The sequence below is a fragment of the Hypanus sabinus genome, chromosome 1, assembly GCF_030144855.1.
Source record: "Hypanus sabinus isolate sHypSab1 chromosome 1, sHypSab1.hap1, whole genome shotgun sequence".
In the NCBI taxonomy this organism is placed as follows: Eukaryota; Metazoa; Chordata; class Chondrichthyes; order Myliobatiformes; family Dasyatidae; genus Hypanus; species Hypanus sabinus.
In genome coordinates this window covers 166,882,138-166,905,653 of record NC_082706.1, presented here as the reverse complement: position 1 = coordinate 166,905,653, position 23,516 = coordinate 166,882,138, and the positions used below count along the sequence as shown (strand labels likewise).

Here is a 23,516-nt window from a genome sequence, read left to right as displayed (position 1 = left end):
CAGTAATAGAGGTTTGCATGCAATTGGATTTATAACTAAAGTAGATTTACACTGAGCAATTTTTTAATAGTAATAATTATTCTTAAATATAAATCTAATTGGCATTGCTGCGGTTGGAGTTGTTAACTTCATTAAATGCTTTCCTAAATCAAATTCAAGATGGATAATGTGACTCAAAATCAGTTTTGATTGTCTCTCGTCTGAAGAGTTTAGTGTAAAGAAATGCTTCTGTTTCATTTTGTGCGTTGTTTTCAATGAAGGGATTACATTTTAAAGGAACTCTATACAGTACATCAACTTTTGGGATAAGCTCATTACTTCACCAGTACAAGTGTGTTTATATTTCAAATGCATTTCATTTGCCACAAAGCATTTGGGAATACAACAGGTAATGAAAAGCAAAGTAAATATGATTCAGTTTATTTCACATTGAGGTAACATTAATTATTTTCTTAATTACTTTCAAAATTGTATCAGCTATGCACTGATAGTTTTTCAGAACTAGATCTCTATGCAAGCAGGGCCAGTGCTGATGACACTCTGCCACAGTTTGCATTTACATGGTACTTTAATGCAGCTTAATAGTCCAAGATGTATTATGGAAGTCAGATGCACATAAGAATATTCAGACCAAAATTAAGCCACTATTTTTGTAGCTTTGTAGGATTTTACAAATCTGAGACAAGGTGGGGAGTGTGGAGAGAGATGTGCCCCTGAGGATGAGAAATTTCAAATTGTAGGCCAGTGATTTTAAGTTTAGGAATCATAAGCACCTACGGTACCCGGGATGAGTTTGAGCAGAAGGTGGATAATCAAGAGATCAGTTAATAGTCAAGTTCTAATGTAATGAAGCGATAGAGATGTACACTGTCAGAATGAACACAAAAGCAATTATACAGAGAGGAAAGGAAATCAATTCTGTTTCAGTTAATTTCTGGAATTAATTTTAATAACGATTAAAATTAAAAATGCACACTTCTCTGAAGGCAAATGTGTAACATCCTCCAATGCAGGAAGAAGTCAGAAATAATAAAATCTACTTTAGACTATCTTAATACATGAGTAAAACTATTACAAAATACAGTAAGTTAAACAATTGCAATGCATTGTCTCCACAATACAAATTTTGTCAAGACTCTTCCATGCAGATAGTTTTTCATAAAGGTGTACATTTGGTTTTAAAATACTGTCATGTACTATCATGCAATTTTGTGCTTTTTGCTTATTTGTGTGCCTTTTTATGTGACAGATGTTCCTTTATATGTTGTGTCTTTGTTCTGTCTTTTGTGCTGTTATGACAAGAATTCTGTATTTTATGGCTGTTGCTCCAGAGAGTGATGTTCGGCTGCCTTATTTACTTCTTGTAAGATTGTCTTTCAGGTCTTTTATCTAATGTTCGTGATTTTCATAAGCGCATATCACTACTCATCCAGCAGTTCAATCGCATCTACCACCGTGTTCGCAATTACAAGAAGAAAGGCGAGTTGGTCACAGTCATTGATTGCCATAAATCCATAATTCCATGACTATAAAACTTATGAATGGTGTTCTGGTTCAGTTCAGGATAATGTAGGGTAATATCAAGGGCATATAACAAAATATGTTCAAACTAAAGTAACAGGCATTCAGTGACAAGCTAACAGAATTTCAGAGAAGTAATTTCACTTCGGCCACTTCAAATGTTACCGTTCTCTTAACCACATGCTGTCAGAATAAGCATCGAAATTTGAAACTACTGACTTTTAAAAGATGTGTATGTACTTGTCCATAATGCTCTGGAGTGAATATATGCATAACTTTTATTTTCTTGATGATTATTAGAAGATTCCCATGCCACTGCTAATCTCTGGTATCCCATGCACAGCTCTACCTATTTTACACTTACATTGATCCCCATTTGACCAATTTACTGCTCTGGCTGTAGCAGTGATGTTACTCTTGCACTCTTGTCATAGCACTATTGTCTAGGTTGGGGCCTCCCACCCACTATCATGCCTCACAGTGATTCTCCACACTGCTCCACATAAGTAAGACCAAACTTTTTGTTAAGATGTTCCTGGAGCCAGAAAGTAAGATGAGCAGTGGTAGGGTCTCAAATGCAAGCTAGGTCATGGAGTTGCAACAGAACAAGACACACCCAGCTTTGCTATAGGTCAAATTCTATTTCTGATTTTTGAAACCATTTCGAAACTCTCAAAATGAATGAATGAAATAATCTGAAAAGTTATTTAAAAAAAGAATAATTACGCTTATTTTGAGATGTTTCAATAATCAAGCACTAAAACAAATTAACAATTAAAAGTAATGTAACCTCATTCATACCTTTGTTATGTCTGCAGCCCTGCAATTGCCATTAAAATGAATAGTCTTCATGATCTTGTACCAGGTCTAGGCTCACCCATGATTTGAAAATAAACCTCCAACATTAGCACTCCAAAATCCCAGTTGTCCCTTGCTCCTGCCTTGTACACCATATGGAACTCAGCAGTGTAGCGTGACCGAGAAGCTCAGTGCATAGTATTGGGAATTCTACACTTGCATGGGAGTCCCAAACTCACTGATACCTGGGTGGCTAATTGTAACTATTTTGTATGTAATTATAAATTCTGGGCTGATGTTTTTCATGCATTCATAAGATAAGTTCTATTGTTACTTATCAGGTTATACCGGCACATTTTCTTCAGTGAAGGAAGTCTGGCATGTTTCATGCAAACTGCCTCCAATTCTGTTCTTCAAGTTGATTGTGGTGCTCCCATAGGTTTGTCAAACCGTGGCATCATAAATGAGTGCAATTCAACCAGACCACCAACAAAGGGAAAACAATAAATGTTTTCCTTGCCTGTAATACCAGATCCAAATATTGGAAATTAAATCAATTACGAATGAAGACTCTGTGATAGTTTTCCTCTAAATCGCTAATAGGATTTATATAAATAATTCAAACAAATGTAACACCTTTGTATTTAACAAAGCTAGACTCCTAACACTGTGCCTATATTGTATCTATATCCAACTACATTGAAATTCCCTGCTTGTCCCTGTAATAGTATTGCTTTTCTATGCTTTCCACTAAGTCATAGCAGGAAATTAGGACACTGCTCTGATTCCACCCAAAATCTATTGCTAGGTAACACTCATTTTATATCTTATACAAAACAAATGATCAAGGAACTGCATAGATAAAAATTCACCAGAGGCTATGGATAACATATGTAAACAGTTCTAGTTAGGAACTGGTGCTTTTTAATCAACTATACTAATTCTTGGTTATATAAATTCCTACAGATTTGGTACCCATTATTTAATTTCATGTTAAATGCTATTAAAACTTCAAAGCTTTTAATTTCATGGATGCATTAAAATATCTAATGAAGTTTGAAGACTCCATGTTTATTCTAATTTAAGAGTGAAAGTTTTTAAAATGATTGCTAAATATTAAGTAAAACTGTGGAGTTCACTTGACTAATTTGCACTTCCAGGTTTGCGGGAATCATTTTACCATATGCGTCAGCAACTCATAAGGCTGTCTAGGCTGATGACTTATCTTGAGGAGACAGTTACAAAACCTGTTATTCGAGGCGAGTTTTTTTAAGTGATGAAAAAATATATTTCAATATTTAAGCATCTTTTTCTAAGGAGCCAAATGCAAACCTATAAAGTCAATGCTATTCAAAAGCATTTGTGTTCCACTGCAGGCATCTTTGATTTAAAAATCAAAGATCTGCTCAAATATAGAACATATTGAATGTATTTTATACAATTAACCTTGAACTGCAAATATGATTCTTTTGAAAATAATCAAAAGCTGTCTGTCACTTTCTGCTGAGATTAGTTATTTCTAATGGAAGTTGTTGAGGAAACCTAATGCCAAGAAACCTTTTATATATTTAGTCTTTTGTAGCAGTATGCAGAGCAGGTTTCTGCTTCAGAATAGTTTTCTGAATTATAAAATTATCTAAATTTTAATTCTGTTCTTTGTTCTAAGAGCTCAATGTTCATTAATAAATTAACTTAAAAAAGCAAAATTAAATTTACTTAATTTGATGTGCTTCAAAATATCCTTAATTTTTGTGCATACATGGCACAACAGTAGCATAGCAGTTCATGCAATGCTATTACAGCTCAGGACATTTCAATTCCAGTGCTATTCTGTCAGGAATCTCTGAATGTCCTCCCTGTGGAATGCATGGGATTGCTCTGAGTCTTCCAGTTGCTTTCTACAGTCCAAAGATACTGGGTAGGTTAATTAATCATTGTAAATTGTCACATGATTAGGTTAGGGTTAATCTAGTTTGTTGGGGATTGCTGGGCGGTGAGGCTGGTCGGGCCAGAAGGGCCTACTCTGTGCTGTATCGCTAAATAAATATTAAAAGATGTGTGTGTGGAACTGAGAAACATCAGGCTAATGCCAAGCACTTAGAGCAATCTTCAGAGTAAATTCAGAAACTGATGATGTTGAGCCTTTTATTAAAAATAAATGGCATTTAGATTACTCTAATTCTGTTCATTACATTGCAAGAGAGCCAATTATGGCATGGCATTTCAGACAAATTAACAATAAATTGGCTAAGTTTAAAATCAACAGCAACTGAAGGCTTTTTCACTAACATTCATGCCTATCTGCAGCTGTTTGTCTTGTTGAATTCATTTCGTGTTCTTGTTTACTTACATTGCTTTCTTTCTTGTGTGCATTGCATTGATGGAGATTACAGTATCGAACAATAATACTTTCATTCCAACTGCTTAGAAATTAATTGAATGCACAATTTATCTTTAATATAATTAATTAAAATCACACCAGGAATTACAGGAAATTTTCAATAGTAAGGCATCATCTGCTGAAAGAGAACCAGAGCTAACACTCTGGACAGATAACCTCTCTTCGGAATTGGGAGATGTTGGAAATGTAACAAGTTTCTAGCAAATGGGAATGGGATGGGAGGAAGGGAAGAACTCTGATGATGTGGATGGCAAACAAGATTAAATGAAAAATGCAATGATGGTACAGGTCAATAGGAAATAATAATGAACTATGTAAAGAAAGAAGAATACAATCTAAAGGAATTTTATATGCCCTCTATAAAGGAATCCATTCTAATATATTCTGCTTGATTTGGCATGGTAGAAACAACTACAATGTCCAGCAAAGTTAGTCTTAGAATGATATCACGTGCCACACTTTCCATCATTACTGATATCACACAACACACTTTCCTTTGTTACCGATATCATAAGTCACACTTTCCTTCGTTACCGATACCACACGGCACACTATCGTTACCGATATCACACAACATACTTTCCATTGTTACCAATATCACATAGCACACTTTTGAATGCTACCGATATCACATGATTAACTTTCGAACGTTACTGTCATAGTGAAAGTGAGCAGAGTAAACACATCACAGTTGTCAATAGCAGAACTCTTGTGGACAAAAAGCATCATGTACTTAAAATCCTTAAAAATTAAATGCACTTAGAATCATATTCTGAGCCTACTTTGCAGCAACCCAAAGGCAGTATCCTGCCAATTCTTACCTTCAACTGGAAGTGAATAAAGCAAATCAGTGGGTTTTTCTGTGGTCAATCTTGGTGACATCAGGTAGGTATACAACTGACTGCCTCAACTTTCTACCAGTGGAGAAAATGTGTGCATGTTGATATTTACTTGTGGTAGTATTCAGAGCAAATCTACAGTCGTACAATCTCTAACATCATTCAACTTCACAGATTCCACAAGAAGTGCTAGAATTGCAATGTATGAATAATTCACATCCATCTGATGCAATACAGATAACTGTTCCTCAGCAAGGTTTGGGTGTGACAATTATACTCTGAGCACCATAGACAGATATAGCCGCTTGCAGAAATTCTTTCTTCTGCATTTGCTCCCTCACTCTACCAGCAGATTTTCCTGTTGGGCTTTTTGCTAGTCAGGTTGTAATTGAAGTGAATACCATGAGTGCACCCATGCCTAGGAGTAACCCGTGTTGTACCTCAGAATTGAAGCCCTGGTTCTCAGATAAACTCTGTTAACAGCTATCACATTATTACCTGATGGTTTCAATGATTTTAATCTATGAAAGGCACCAGTTTCTTATAGATTCATAGGAGAGGTCCATAGACATCATTTAGCATGTAAGAATTTGACATCTTAAATTTAGTGTTGGTTAGAGGCACCTCCTGATATTGAATAGATATTCAGCCAAGAGATTAAAAGAGGGCATTAGCTCAAATGCTGTGCTCCAAAATAGAAACAATTTATTGTTGCATACTGCCCGATGTCACGATACACCGACACTTCACACTTTTGACAGACTTTAGTTGTGGATGCACTTGTGTTCATGTGGGTGCAGCCACTGGCCTCTATTGTTCTTACTGATTAACTGGACTCTGAAACTTACACTAAGTCCTCAGTCATACTTTATTTAATTGTGTACAGGGAGACAAACATGATCCCTGTCGCCACACTGTGCTGAAGTCTGAACAGAGAAATGCCATTTTCATACAGAGTTGACAAGTCAATAGAAACTACAAACTAACAACCAATGACATTTTGAAGTTGATAAAGTAAACGTCCTTTGGTTGGTGTTCACATCCTCCGATTACATCCTTATCTTGTCTCCATATGCTAAATAGTTCCTGTCCTTGCTGTGCAAAAGGAAGCCATGTTCTTTGAGGTGGCAGCTAAATGCGTGGCTGAAGAATTGGAACAGGAGGCAGGGATTCAGATTTCTGGATAATTGGGACCTCTTCTGGGGCAGGTGTGACCTGTACAAGAGGGGGAAGGATTGTACTTGAATCCGAGGGGTTACAATATTCTTGCAGGTAGATTTACTAGAGCTGTTGGAAGTGGTTTAAACTAATATGGCAGGGGGATGAGAAACAGAATGATAGAGCTGAGAATGAGCCAGCAGGTTTACAAGTAGATGATGGATGTAACATGAATGTAAGGAAGGACAAGCCAATAATTGGGTACACTTGCAGACAGAGCAAGGAGTTAAGTTGTACCACAGAGGCAAAATTCAAAAGGGTGAAGGTGCAGTATTTAAGGGATTGGGAGATTGGGAAAATCAGGTTGCTGTCAGATCATGAGAGGGAATTTGTTGAATGCCTACAAGATGGCTTTTTAGAGCAGCTTGTGCTTGACTCTGCTCGACGAAAGGCTATCTTAGATTGGGTGTTATGTAACAATCCCAATCTTATTAGGGAGTTTAATGTAAAAGAACCCTTATCAGGCAGTGATCATAATATGATTGAATTCATGCTGCAATTTGAGTGGGAGAAGAGTAACCAACATGTATCAGGATCACAATTGAATAAAGGGGATTACAGAGGCATCAGAGAGGAGCTTGCCCTGGTGGATTGGAGGAGGATACTGGCAGGGATGACAGCAGAGCAGAAATGTCTGAAGTTTCTAGGAATAGTTTACAAAGGAAGACATTCTCAAATGGCAGGGATATGCAACTGTGGCTGACAAAGGAAGCTAAGCACTGCATAAAAGCTAAGGAAAGGGCATATAATGTAGCAAAAGTGAGTGGGAAGTTGGATGATTGGGAAACTTTTAAAATCTAACAAAAGGCAACTAAAAAGCTGTAAGAAGGGAAAAGATGAAATATGAGGGTAAACTAGCCAATAGCATAAAGCAGGATACCAAAAGGTTTTTTTTCCAGTTATATAAAAAGCAAAAGGGATATGAGAGTTGATATTTGACCACTGGGAAATGATGCTGGTGAGGTAGTATTGGGGGACAAAGAAATAGCAGATGAAGTTAATGGGTACTTTGCATCTGTCTTCACTGTGGAAGACACTTGCAAAGTGCCAGAGGCCTGTGATTGTCAGGGAGCAGCAGTGAGTGCCATTGCTTTTACAAAGGAAAATGTGTTAGGCAAACTCAAAGGTCTTAAGCAGGGTAAGTCACCTGGGCCAGATGGACTACATCATAGATTCCTGAGAGAGGTCGCTGAAGAGATATTAGATGAATTGGTTATGATCTTTCAAGAATTTGGCATGTTCACAGAGGACTGGAAAATTGCAAATATCATTCCACTCTTTAAGAAAGGAGGAAGGCAAAAGAAAGGAAATTATAGGCCAGTTAGCCTAACCTCTGTGGTTAGGAAAACTTTGGAGTCTATTATTTGGGATGTGGTTTCCAGGTACTTGGAGACTAATGACAAAGTAAGTAAAATTCAACATGATTTCTGTAAAGGGAAATCTTGCCTGACAGATCTGTTAGAGTTCCTCAAGGAAGTAACAAGCAGGGTGGACAAAGGAGAGGCAGAGTAAATGGCTGTCATTTACTTGGATTTTCAGAAGGCACTTGATAAAGTGCCACATATGAGGCTGCTTAACAAGATAAAATCCTGTGGTGTTGCAGGAAAGCTATTGGCATGGAGAGTGAAATGGCTAACAGACAGGAAGTGGTGAATAGGAATAATGGGGGCCTTTTCTGGATGGCTGCCAGTAACGTAATGTTCCTCAGGGGTCATTTTTGGGACTGCTACTTTTCAAATTGTTTGTCAGTGATTTGGATAATGGAATTGATGCGTTTATGGATGATTCAAAGACGGGTGGAGGGGTAGGTAGCGCCAAGGAAGCAATGCAATTGCAGAAGGACTTAGACAAATTAGAACAACGGGCATAAAAGTGGCAAATGGAATACAGTATTGGGAAATGTATGATAATGCATTTTTGTAAAAGGACAATAGTGTGGATTATTATCTAAATGTGGAGAAGGTTCAAACTTCAGAGGTTCAGAGGAACTTAGAAGTCCTTGTGCAAGACTTCCAGAAGGTTAATTTACAGGTTGAGTCTGTGGTAAAGTTGGCAAATGCAATGTTGGCTTTTATTTAAGGGGAATAGAATATAAAAGCAAGGAGGTAATGCTGAGGCTTTCTAAGACATGAGTCAGGCCACACTTTGAGTCAAAAGTTTTGGACCCCATATCTCAGAAAGGATGTGTTGTCATTGGAGAGTGTTTAGAGAATTTTCACATGGATGATTCCAGGAATAAAAGGGTTAACATATGAGGAGCATTTTGCAGATTTTCACATGGATGATTCCAGGAATAAAAGGGTTAACATATGAGGAGCATTTTGCAGATTTGAACTCACTTAATTTTGAAGAATGCAGGGTGGGGGACTCATTGAAACCTACCAAATGTTGAAAGGACTAGATAGGGTGGATTTGGAAAGAATGTTTCCTATGGTAGGGGTATCCAGAGCTAGAAGACATTGCTTCAAAATTGAGGGGAGTCTCTTTAGAATAGAGGTAAGGAGGATTTTTTTTTTACATAGCCAGAGAGTAATAAATCTGTGGAATGCTCTGCCACAGACTGCGGTGAAGGCCAAATCCATAGGTACACGTAAGTCAGAAATTGATAGTTTCCTGATCAGGGTATCAAAGGATATGACATGAAGGCAGGTGTATGGGGTTGAGTGGGATCCGGGATCAGCCATAATGGAATGGCGGAGCAGGCACAATGGGCTGAATGGCCTAATTCTGCTCCTATGTTTTATGGTCTTATTTTGTGGCTGAACAGCAATACGTTTTACAATTTGATTTCACATTTTCTGCATTATGGAAAAAATATACTTGGAAGCCAGTAAACCAGCATGAACTTATCTTTGAACAACACTAGTATGAATAATTTAAAAATTTGAGAAAGGACGAAGGTAAATGCAGAGATATATTATTACTGAAAGTAAAAAAAATGTAAAATTCTGCAGCTCGTAATATCTATTAATGGAGAAATGAACACGTGTGTGTGTGCTTTAAAACTATCTTTTTGCACAGATTGTAGAACAAGAGGACATATTAATGCACTTTCACAACAGTTCCGCAACAAACGTTCAGTGGAATTCAGCTATCCGGGAGATAAGCATTCAAAAGATGCTTCACTTTTGTCAAACAATCAACAAGGGAGGTATGCAGTTTGTGGTGGCAGTTTTGAAGATATGATTTGATGACTTGAATTAAAACAATGAATTCACTGCAATGTAACTTGCTAATTGAGAACATAATAGTAAATTACTGCAAGGCAAATACAGATTCATGCATGTAAAGCACCAGGCAATAGATCTAACTCTGCAGTGTAATTATGAACAAAACAAAAATAGGCCCAAATAGGATGGAAATTGCATTCTATCATTGATAAAAGATCCATTTGACATGACATCATAAGTTACTTTGCATTAAGTTATGGGCATGATGCCCTATAGAAGAACAGTAGTAGAATATTTCTGTTGGGTATAAAGCTGAAGATGTTAATGCAACCTTGCGTTGGTGTAATGGGAACTATATGAGGTAAAGATTTGCCATGTGAAAGGTAGTGAAGAATTCAGGCAAATATCAGGAAGGGTAACAAATTCATGGAAAAACATAAATCAACTATTTTGTATTGTTTTGAAGTGCTAAGATAAGTGACCTTAAAAAATATTGTTTCTAATTTACGTTGATAACAACATAATGAAACATAAAACGGCCAAATTTGGAAATTATACTTAACAAGGAATTATTGGTTTAGAGGGGTCACCCTTAGAAATGACACCGAATAAAATAATATATCTAAGTTGTCTGAGAGTGGTAGGTGACCTTAATGCAAGCAAATGTAAAATAGTTCACATAAGAAAAATGATTAAAGCATATAGTCCTGAGTCACAAAAAAAGGGTATGAATGATATTCAAAGGAGAATCTTAGCAGAATTGCTAAGAATCGCTCAAATGCTTGTCACCCTCTATCTCATTAGTGAATTTGCAAGCGGGAAGAAGTGGAGTGATATTTGGAAACTTGACTTTTTAAAGCATAAATTAGCAAGCAAATCACATGCGGTATGCAACAGTTCTTAAGTTCCTATTAGCAGCGTTTTGCTAGCTTGTTAAAATGATTATCTCTATATATAAAATTCAGTGTGCACGTGTTGTTGTCACTGGGCAAAAAATTACATAACGCAAGATTACAAACATTGTCAGTAATTCACTGTAATGTCATAATCATTGTTTAAAATTTCCATAAAATTGTACCCAAATGAGAAAAGAATTTATCCTAGCAGCAGCAGATAGAAATGAAAAATAAAAAGGACAGAGGATACAAGTAAGATTGCATCCATGAAAAGAGAAGAAGAGTTAATGTTTCTGGCAAATGATCTATCATCAGAATATTAAATGGGATAAAAGAGAATTCCATCACCATTTTTTATACATATAAAACATCACCATAACACACTTCAACATTTCTCATTAATTTGAAATATGAACTCTGTTTCTCCCTCTTCAGACGCTATCTGACCTGCTGAATATCCTCAGCGACAATTTCTAGGCTGCGTTATTTGTTCTATATCCTTGTTGAATAGAGATTCATCACAAAACCTAAAAGTGAAGATCTTAAAACTTGTTTTCAGACATACAACTCAAAAAGATTCAAATCTCTAATCTGTGCTGGTATTTTAGCTGCTTATTCCAAATGACTTGCAGAATGATGGCCTGCTTTAATGTCATATTTGGTGACAGCTGTTGCAAATAAAACTGTTCTGTTGAAGTGCACCTAATGCTGAGCATCACTGCCAAAACACACACCCAACAAATAGCTATTTGGCAGTCAGACTTTATTGAGTCTGTACTTAATGCAACACAAAATGTAACTGCTTCCAGCAAAGGAGAGTTTGGTGAGCAAGAAAAGCAAATAAAAAATAATAAGGACTTAACCCTTAGAAATTGGTGGGTGGCAATAGAGGTACGTTAAACAATTGGTCCATGATCGACACATGACTATTTTGTTCGAAAATACATAGCCAACAGATGTGACCGTGCACTATTCAAAATACTGTGCAAAGTCAGAGACAATTTGCCTGATTAGTTTGCCACTGGAGTCAGCCCAAAGGAAGTTAGGAAAGCTGGTGTCTGAGGTAGGTGGAGTGATTGAGGGTAGAGATGGGTGTTCGGATGGGGAGTCACAATAAGCAAAAATGAATCTACTTTTTTTTTCTCTCAGTGACCCTTGAATCTTCAGAACTCCAAGGCAGGGAATGTGGAGTCTGAATTTTTTAAGATGGAGGTAGATAGATATTTGAAAATCTAAGGGTGAAAAGTTACTTCTGATAGATTGGATTGCTCATCTGATATTACTGTCAAATCAGCAATGAATTTACTAAAAAGGTGAAACAGACCTGAGAGAACCAGACACCTTGTTTCTAATCTGTATGCTTGTGCAGGACTTGCTCTGGCCTGAGCCTGGCATGCAGATATTAACATTATAAAAGCAGTGTCCAGTAGTGCGTTGCTTGTTTTTGGATGCTGCTACACACCTGCAGGTTCCTCCACACGGTAACACAGGAGACATGCGGAGGACCCAAAGGCAAGCCAAGGAATTCATTCAACACAAAGTGCACTGCAGATGCTGTGGTCAAATCAACACATACAAACAAGCTGGATCAACTCAGCAGGTCGGGCAGCATCCGTTGAAATGAGCAGTCAACGTTTCGGGCTGAGACCCTTCCCGAATCGTTGACTGCTCATTTCAACGGATGCTGCCCGACCTGCTGAGTTCATCCAGCTTGTTTGTACGTCTTAATTCATTCAACATGAAGCATGGTCTTAATTGTCCATAATGATTTTGATTTTAATTGAAACAGAATTGCATCACAAGCAGAATTCTGGTGCTAATTAATTCAAGTTTTAGGCACAAGTTGTTTTGTTAATCAGTGCTCAGAAAGCTATTATGTTGCTAATTACATGGAAGAAACATGCATACATTTGAATTGGAGCTTCCTCTGGGGAAGATATCATTGCCCTTTATTCTGTTAATTCCTTTGATATCCTGTATTTACATAAAAAAACTGGGTATGTTTTAAGAATTTGCTAACATGGTATATTCAAATTGTTTTGTTTTGACTGAATCAATTCAATTTATAAGATGAACTCTTCTTATGAATGCTAGGTACACTCAAGATTTTGGGGAGTTTGTAAACTCAACAATTTTTCCCAATAATCATGAGCCCCCCCAAGGTTTCAACAGTTTTGTGGCTGATGTGCAAAAGACAATCATCTCCCTACGTAACCAGGTATGGATAATAAATAAAGTATTTTTATGAGTAAATATTGTTCCAAATTTATAGATAAACCCGATTGTGTAATATCTTATCTAAGAGGTATGTAATTTGTTGTGAAATGCCTTAATCTAACCATCTGTTGAAAGAATAGAGACCTGGAAATGCTGCAAGCAGCCAGTCAGATATCACCATTTTCCTGTAGAGGTTTTATAGTGTGGAGAGGTTAAGACTAAAAGTTAAAATAACTCCTTTATCTTCCCAAAGTCTATTTTAAAGATTAGCTTTATTTTGAATAAACTCTTCTCAGGCGTCCAGCCAGGTATAGGTATCGGTTTTAACTGACATTTTAATGGCAAACCCTGCCATCTTCATCAGGGATGATGCCTAGGCATGTCTAGTCCAGTGGAATATATACCCCTGTCATGTGTCCCTCCTGTCTGGTTTGTCATTGAAATGTCTGTTAAAATCAATACCTGTACCCGTCGGGAAGCCCGCGAAGAGACTATTCGTCATATACGCTGGGAAAGCACCAGACCCTTTCCCACTTAACTTATTTGTCACATGTACATTGAAACATGAAGTGAATTGTGTCATTTGTGTCAAATCAAATCAGTGAGGATTATGCCAAGCGAGCATTACCACACTTCCGGTACCAGCATAGCATGCCCACAACTCACTAACCTAATTGTACATTTTTGGAAAGTGGGGGGAAACTGGAGCACCACCAGCCTCTAGCCATAGCAAGAAGGTAAAACTCCTGACACGCAATGGCAGTAATTGAGCCCCATTCTTACAGCTGGTGCTGTAGAAGCGTTACACTAATTATCTATTTGAATGCCATTTAGCAGCGTTGACTGATGATGAGATTTAAGAGGAAACTAGACTCTGTTCTAAATTCAAATCTGCTAATGAAAATGATCTGCTAATTAACCCTGGCAGCCATCTCATATATGGCACTGGGGAAAATCAAAATGTATAAAAAATTGTAGTGGCTAGAGAAACTTAAAAAGACGTGAGGAAGTAAAATTTAAAATAAGAATGATTGGATGGTGTGGAAATACTAAAACTTTGCAGAAATAAAGACACTGTTTACTCCAACCCTAGCAACAGAATATACTGTGCATCCAGGAATATTTTGGCCCTGAAGGTGGAGCAGCACTCATAAAAGCTTCACTTCCTTAGGGAGGTGAGGAGATTGTGTAACATGTTGCAGGAGGCCCAATTAGATACATTGCAGGGTATATGTGTAACTGTTCAGGACATAACCGTTGGCTTATTAACTGCTCATTTTGAGGTAGTTCCAGACTGGTTGGGCTGAGCAGACTGCTAAATGGTTTTGATTTCTAAGAAAGTATTCTTTTTCCAGGCAGCAACTATTAGTCTGTAATGCATTATTGTTTGAAGAGTTGAAACAGCATTATTTGAATCACAGAATTATGCAGTGTGAAATCATGCTGTTTTAGCACTTCTCATCCATGCTGACTGTGATGATTGCCTACCCTTTTCCCGTGTAACCCTCTGCTGCACAAGTCAAGGGAAGACAATCTCTGGCCAAATGTATGAGATTGAAGGTGCAAATCCTGCTGTTTGTGTGGATGCTGCATGATGTGTTTCCCTGTTACAAATCAGTACCACAAAATAACAGACAGTACACCATATGCAATTAAACCATTTATCTTTATCGTTCTTAATTTGACTGAAGGGTTAGCAAAGTAAAACAAAAAGAAAAGGCCCATTTCAATGAAACAATCTAATGTGCTCAAGTTGGAGCTCAGGGTTTCCCTTCCACTGGTCCTCCATCAATTTCCCCAGGCTTTGTCAACTCCCTGTCCCACTCTAAGTCCACTCCTTTCTGGTGTCTATGAACTCATCTTCTCTCTCCATCTTCCGCCGAACAAAAGACCCAGATCATCTCAGTCTCAGGCACACAACAACAAAAAGCACTCCCTTACTGGACGGTGTACGTTCCGAAGCCCCCGTTATCCCTAGCCATAACCCAAACACAGCTTCTACAGAAAGATCATTACATTAGCAGTGAAATCTTTCCCAGGGTGTTATGCCTGCATTAGACCTGAATCCTTCTGTGCTTTCCCTATTCAAACACCTGCCCAAATGTATTTTAAATGACTTCACCATCTCCTCTGGGAGCTCATTCCGGATAACTATCACGCTATGTGTGAAAACTTACCCCTCAGATTATAATTACAATTTCACCGCTCACATTAACTGTATGTGTTTTAGTTCTAGATTTCCCTGACTGATTATCTTTCTTAGCCATGAATTATTATTTCATAAACCCCCATAAAGTCACCTCTTATCCTCCAATCCTGCCTTTTAGTTGCAGCTCTTCACTCCAGGCAACCTCTCTGCATTCTCTCTATTACTACCTCTAATACTAATGTGGTCACTAAAGCTGAACGCAGTTCTACAAGTTCAGACTGACCAATGTTCTGTACAGATACAACATGATGTCCTAACTCTTAATACTCCAATACCTCGGTTTATGAAGACAAGCAAATCAATTGTCTTCTTCACCATGCTGGTTACCTGCTTATGGACTTGCATATCAAGGTGTCTCTATATATCAACACTCCTGAGATCCTTACCCTACACTCTCTTTGTCCTACTTGAAATTGACTTTACAGTTTGTACAAACACTTCTGTCTGTATCAACCCTAATCTGTCCTAGTTCTGCCCAACTTTCCAACTGATCTGTATCCTGCTATAACCTCAGGTTACGTCCACACAGCACCGGATAAATCTGTAACCGAAGCTTTTTCTCTTCGTTTTTACCCTTCGTCCACACTAAAATGGCGTTTTCGTCCCCCGAAACCAGAGCTTTCAGAAATGCTGTCCAAGGTGGGTATTTTTGAAAATGCTGCTCGGGCAGATAAGTGTGGACGGGGTAACCGGAGACTTCTGAAAACACTGTCAGAGGGCAGCGTGCTATTTCATTGTTTTCTTGAACGCAACCTAACAATTTCAGAACAGACAGCAACAAAACTGACGCCGGAAGAGTTAGAAATATACTCACCAAATACTTTGACCCATAACTTACTGAATAAATAAGTATAGTGTACTCATTTTGCCTTGTTTTCTGTCCTTGCTCATATGAAGTTGGTTTACCTATTTATGCAAGTACTTCTCTGACAATAGATGTGTAACAGCCTAATGTAACATTGTATGGAAATACAAGATAACACTGATACAGACATTAAAACATTTAACAAGGTGCTTTATTAATGCAACAGCGTTAGTGAGTTTATCAATGTTCGTCGTCAGCTTGGTCAATCTGTCCGTGAACTCCCTGTTGGTTGCCGCCGTACGCTCCAGTATTTTTTTCAGTTCTCCTGTGCGAGAGCCAACAGCTGTCCATCATTTTAAGTTTTTCTAGTCTGTAACTATACAAATGCGCACTTTCATGGCGAGATTGGACACCAAACACGTTGCATGTTTTTGGTAGATGTGTCCTGCGCATGCGCAGTAGGAGGAAATTTGCTGAAATCTCCATTTCAATGTAGACAGAGATACGATTAAAAACGCATAGTGTGGATGCCTATTGTTTTTACGCAAAACCGCTGTTTTCAAAATTATCCGGTCTAGTGTAGATGTAGCCTCAAAAAACTTGCTTAACAATCAATGACTCCATCAATTGTTGTGACATCTGCAAGGTTACAGTACAATTCAAATTCTAAGCTGTCTGTAACTTTACTAAGCGGATTGCCAGAATCTGACTTGGAACAGTTAAAGATTGTGAGAAGAGTTGCTCCACTCAGTCTGCATTAATTAACTTCAGTTCTGTGGGGGTCGGTAAAACAGGCAAAGAATAAAACAGGGATTATTTCCAAGATGATCATGGAGACCTTTGTATTCTATAGATACTATATAAATTGGTAGATTGGTTTATTACTGTCACATGTATCAGGATACATTGAAAAACTGTTTTGTATACCATGCATACAGATATCATTGCAGGAAAATGAATAAACAATATCAATATGCAGAATAAAGCGTTGCAGTTAAAGAGAAAGTATAGTGTAGAGTTCATGGGTTCAATGTCCATTTAGGAATCAGATGGCAGAGCGGAAAAAGCTGTTCCTGTATTGCTGAGTGTTTGCCTTCAGGCTTCTCCTTCCCGATGGTCGCAGTCATGTCCTGGGTGGTGGGAGTCCTTAATGATGGACACGATCTTCCGAAGACACCTTCTTGAAGATATCTTGGAAACTACAGAGGCTGGTACCCATAATAAAGCCGACAAATTCTACAAGTTTCTGCAACTTATTTTGATCGTGCAGTAGCCCCCCTCCCACCCCATTCTAGTCAGTGATGCAGCCAATCAGAACATTTGTTGAAGTTTTCAAGTATTTTAGTTGACAGGTCAAATATCCTCAAACTCTTAATGAAATATATTGCTGTCTTGCCTTCTTTATAGCTGCATCAATATATTGTGCCCAGGTTAGGTCCTCGGAGATACTAACACCCAGAACTTGAAATTATTCACTCTCTCCACTTCTGATCCCTCTTTCAGGATTGGTTTCTGTTCCCTTGTCTTACCCTTCCTGAAGAATACTTGTGTGAGATGCTGTTTTTGGACTACAGTTCAGCATTCATCACCATAATTCCCTTGCAGCTGGATCCTAGACTTCCATTCAGATTGCCAGCAGGTGGTAAGAGTGGGCTCCCTGACCTCCACGCCTCTGACTCTCAACACAGGAGCCCCTCAGGGCTGTGTACTAAGTCACCTCCTTTACTCCTTGTATACCCATGACTTTGTCACCACCCACAGCTCTAATCTGCCAATTAAATTTGCTGATGATAGTACATTGATTGGCCTAATCTCAAGCAACAATGAGGTGGCCTACAGGGAAGAGATCACTTCTCTGACACAGTGGTGTCAAGAAAACAACCTCTCCCTCAATGTCGCAAAAACAAAGGAGCTGGTTGTGGACAACAGGAGGAATGGAGACAGGGTAACCCCTATTGACATCAATGGATCTGGGGTTGAGAGGGTGAACAGCTTTAAGTTCCTTGGCATCCACATCACCGAGGACCTCATGTAGTCTGTACACACCAGCCGTGTGGTGAAAAATGCACACTGGTGCTTCTTTCACCTCGGACAGTTGAGTAAGTTTGGTCTGGGCCCTCAGATCCCAAGAACTTTCTACAGGGGCACAATTGAGAGCATCCTGACTGGCTGCATCACTCTCTGGAATGGGAGCTGTACCTCCCTTAATCACGGGATTCTGCAGAGAGTGGTGTGGACAGCCCAGCACATCTGTAGATGTGAACTTCCCACTATTCAGGACATTTACAAAGACAGGCATGTAAAAAGGGCCCAAAGGATCATTGGAGACCCGAGACACCCAAACCACAATCTATTCCAGCTGCTACCATCCAGGAAACTGCAGCATAAAAGCCGGGACCAACAGGCTCCGGGTCAGCTTCTTCCACCAGGCCACTGATTTGAGTGGATTTGTATGTTACATTGACTGTTCTATTTATTATAAAATTACTATGATTGCATATTGCACTTCCAGATGGAGACTTGACATAAAGATTTGTACTCCTCATGTATATGAAGGATGTAAGAAATAAATTCAATTCAATTTATTTCAAATCCACAATCTGCTCTTTGGTCTTGCTGACTTTGAGTGCTAGGTTGTTGCTGCGTCACAACTCAACTAACTGATATATCTCGCTCCTGTTCACCCTTTTATCACTGTCTGAAATTCTGCCAACAATGGTGAAATTCTATGATCAGCAAATTTATAGGTGGGGGTATTTGAGCTGTGCCACACTATCATGAGTGTAGGGAGAGTAGAGCAGCGGGCTAAGCGCACACTCAGCTGCAGAGGACAAGGTTCTGTAGCTTTTCAGTCAGGACTGCAGGATAACAATAAAGTCCAAGGCCTTGATCCCGTAGATTGTGAGGTCAAGATCTTGTTTTTTTCGTACAAGAGGTCTGTTCAATGGTCTTATGACAGTTGTATAGAAGTTGTCCCTGAGCATGGTAATACACGGTTTCAGGATCTTATATCTTCTGGCAGATTGGTGGAGGAGTTAAAGAGATACTGTCTGCGGTGCTGGGGTGGGAGGGGTCATGATGGCTGTTTTGTTATAGCATCAAGCAATGTAGACAGAACCCATGGAGGGAAGGCTGATATACTCTTTAACCATTCAGTAAAAACCACTAAATTTTAATCAATTAATTAATTTCTTCATGTCCAAGGATGCACTGCACAGTATGGGAGAAAAAAAAAACAGCAGGCATGGTTATGCTATGATGAGCACAAAGACAGCTGAACTTGAGACACAGAGACAACAGAGTGTTGGTTTATTTTTTTTATTAACTGAATTTTCATAAGAGTTAAATATTATTCATTACTTCAAAACTTGTTCAGTGCTTTCTGCACACAAGAGTATTCTTTTCTGAACGTCATGAATTTATTTCCCCTTTATGTTCATCTTAGTATGACCATGCTTACTGTTTCTTGTCCCATGCTGTGCAGTGCATGAGTACTCTATTTAATTGATTAACTATTTAGTGGTTTCTATTGATGTTTGAGGAGTAGTAGAACGTGTAAGATATAAAATCTTTCATGCTTTGCTTGGAAATGATCCTGGTTTCCTTCTTTGCCTGCCTTGGCCACAGCTCCAGAATGAAAGCTAGTAGATATAGATTACTTCTCATGATCTTTAACTGACCCCAAATGCTACAGAACTGATTATTTAACTTAGAGGAGTGTTCATTGTAATAATGTTGGGAATAGTAGCCAAATACAAACATTATGGTCACAGAATTTGTACTATGATAATGACCACCTGATGGCTGATGGATAAATACTGAGCCGGACATCAAGGAGAATTCCCCTATTTAGTTTAAATTAATGCCATAGAATCATAGAAATCATGGTTATTTTGTGGCACAGGGGAGCCCATTTGTCACATTTGTCTCCTTGGTAACGAAAAAATGAACATCAGTTTAATCCCTTTTCCAATCCTTAATCCATAATCCTATGCTTTAAGGGTATTTAGTAGCCAGATTCCATCATCCTGTTTGACAGCTCATTGAAAGAATTTTTTTCTTTCAAAGAAGTTTCTATGAAAATTATTTAATGAATTAACTTAACTCTACCCGGGGATCCCAACCTGCAGTCCACAGACCCTTCAGTTAATGGTAGGGGTCCATGGCATAAAAAACATTGGGAACTCATGCTCTCTAATATTGTTTGGAGATAGAGTACAGGAATAGGCCCTTCCAGCCCAAAAATTCCTACTGCGCAATTCCAGCAAGTGACCAGTTAAACTACTAACCTGTACACCTTTGGAATTCGGGAGGAACCTGGGGCATCCAGTAGAAATCCACACACAGGGAAAACATACAAACTCCTCACAGAGAGTGATGGAATTGCTTCTCTGTTTGCAGGCAGATGAGATTTTGTTTAATTTGACGTTGTGTTAGGTACAGACATCATGGCTTGTACTTTCTATATACTATGTGAATTCATAATATAAATGAGTCTCAATCTCATCTACATCTCCTGGTAACTCAATATGCATATTTTTGCTAATGTGTAATTAGAAAATCTGATTCTGCAAAGGTAATACTTTATTTTGACTGGTAGTTTGCATAATTCCCTTATTTGCATTCGTAATAATTATTTTTCTTTAATGATTTGTATTTACTGTTATGACCAATATCCAAATGGTTAACATTGATTCAATCTTTTCCATCGTTCAAAGATTTGCAACATCCAAATCTATTTCCCGTAACATTGAACTAGAAATGTGTCAAACATTAATCTGAGAATTTCTAACAGGATTTCCATAGGAACGTTGATCATACCAAACCTAGTCATGGGAACTGTTGTATTTTATGAATTTAACCCATTTTCATCGGTTTTGGTATTTACAAAATTTAAAAGACTCATTCTATTTTAAATTAACTTATTATCATCACCAACATTGAATTATTTGTTCTGGAGAAGGACAATTTAATGTTCTTTCACAGATCCATTCAGATATTGAAGTAATATTCTGTCAGAATATAGTTCCTCTTCCCTGTAAAATACAGTTGGATAAAACTAGAGCTTTTATCACGGTAATCCTCTGTGCCACAATTTTTGGGAGTAAAAAGAAATCTTGAAAAGAAGATATTAGCACTTGGTGTAAAACAGACGAGAGAAAACTAAAGGTTAAGAAAAATGGTATGGCCACCGATGTGTTACAAACTGAACCTAACACTCCCAGCCTCTCTCTGACTGCTTGTTGATTGGTCAAAGACTGCAGCTCTGTTATCCACTAGTAAGTTCTGAAGGTGCCTCAATCCTTAAGTAAGAATATAAATTGGTTTGGCAATTTATAATTATGACACCTAATTCTAAAAAGTGACCTAACTGTAAGATCATATTCAGAAATCATGTTAAGCAAATTATTTTATATTGATTATGGCACTTTAGTATTTCCTCATTATTGTGTCCCACTTACATTTTTTGTGCTCATATCTCTCAGATTCACTTCCTTTCACCCTTCTTATTATCATAAAATAGCTTTTTACAGCCTTTTACAAAATGACACATAATACCCCAGATATAGCTTGATCATTGCATTGTACGGTGTTGAATATAGAAAAATTGTATTCTGCTGATCTAGCAATATTCTCTTGTTTTTATTAACTTTTTATTTGCCTCAACATATTGTCGGAATAAAATGTGTCAAATACCAAAAAGAATGCTAATTTACCTCAGGAATGAAAGCACGATCATTCCATTTCTCTTTTGGTTGAATTAATCTCTGAGTAATCAATAGAGTAATCTTTGCAAAAGATAAACATTTCTTTCAACCATAACACTTTAGCTTCCCTTTATTCTGAAAAGCCATTTGTGTTGCAGGAATGAATGGCTATCTACTTAGTCTCTCTCCACGTTGTATTTGGAACTCCACTAGTAGGTTAACAATAATCACTTCCAGTATTATTTTATGTTTGCTAGACTTCCATTTATTTAGGATTCGAAAATCCTCAAAGGGCTTTGTTTTGATAATGAATTTCCTTGAAAGGAAATGACTTTTATGTGAACAAATAAAGCATAATTTCACAAAACCTATTGAGATAAATAAACACTAACTTATTTTACTCGCATTGACTCAAAAAGAAAGTTTAGATGCCAGAGAAACTCTTTATCTCTCCTCCAAATTTTGTCTCAGGAATTTTAATTTTAACTGAGTAGCCAGAGCACCCTGAAGAAGCTGTGTGAAGTTTCCTTTGTAGGATCTTTACCTTGTTATTCACTTAATAGGAACCTGAACATTACTGATGAGAACTAAACATATTGCCCATCCCTGACTGTCGTTGAGTTGAGTTTAATGTTGTATGCATGAGTATATGTATGCACAGATGCAATGAGAAGCTGCATCACCGGCACGTAGCATCATGTACTGTAAGTAGCATTCGCAAAAAAAAAACTTAAATTAAACATATATGATATAACTGAAATGTTAATGCCCAGGTGTAAGCCAACTCCTTGAAACATTGCAGTTCTTCTAGTGGAGGCACTCCAGCAATACAGATAGGATGGACTTTCTAGAATTTAGAACTAATGATGATGAAAGCAATATATTTCCAAGTCAGGATGGCGTGTGACTTGGTGAGCCTGCAGTTGATGACATCCCCATGTGGCTACTGCCTATGTTCTTCTTAGTTATGGAGGTTGACGTTGACTGTTTGGGGAAGCTGTGTGTAGTTGATGCGATTACATGCAACACATTTTGCTGATAGAACACACAGCAACCACTGTATGACGGTTGGAGAAGAAATAATAGTTTTGGGCAGTAATAGTCAAAAGGACTGCTTTGTTATGGATCATGTTGAGCTTAATGGGAGTTGTTGGAACCGCACATAGTCAGGCAAATGCAAGGTGTTTCATATCTCTTCTGACATGTGCCCAGTAGGTGCTGGATTTCTAGGAGATGAGGCAATTATTACACAATATCCAATCTTTCTCCTGGCCTCAGTAGACACAGTTTTTATATAGTTAGTTTGGGTTTCTGACCAATCGTAATCTCCTTAACTTTGCTAGGGTGGCAGATTAGGTGATGGTATTGCCAGTGATTGACAAGAATATTGGTGACTGGGCAACCATCCTGAAAAGGACCACTTTATCCTCCACTCTCTGATTTCTGCCAATCAGCTTATCTTCTACCCATGCTGGAATTTTTCCTCTAATAATTTGGGCTCTTATTTTGTTTAACAGCCCTGTGTGTGGCACCTTGTCATGAAAATCCAAGTAAATAACTTCCACCATATTTCCTTTGTGGGGTTCCTAACATGTGATCCGTGGACCCCTTGCTTAATAGTATGGGACCATGGCATAAAAAAGGTTGGGAACCCCTGAATTTGTTACCTGCTCAAAGAACTCCACCCTTTAGGTTTAGAAGTTAAAATGAAAGTAAATGAAATAAGGTAGTATT

General features: G+C 38.0%; 1 protein-coding gene across 2 annotated transcripts in view; it reads left to right on the top strand.

Moving 5' to 3' along the window:
- LOC132399901 (peroxidasin homolog) overlaps positions 1-23,516 on the top strand; it is a 479,222-nt gene that overhangs the window by 443,882 nt on the left and 11,824 nt on the right. The window contains exons 20-23 of one of the 2 annotated variants that reach the window (XM_059980804.1): positions 1,381-1,479; positions 3,480-3,578; positions 9,799-9,928; positions 12,938-13,061. In XM_059980804.1, the coding sequence (XP_059836787.1) occupies positions 1,381-1,479; positions 3,480-3,578; positions 9,799-9,928; positions 12,938-13,061 (452 nt within the window). The remainder of the gene's footprint in view (positions 1-1,380; positions 1,480-3,479; positions 3,579-9,798; positions 9,929-12,937; positions 13,062-23,516) is intronic. The other variant, XM_059980814.1, reaches the window with a different exon arrangement.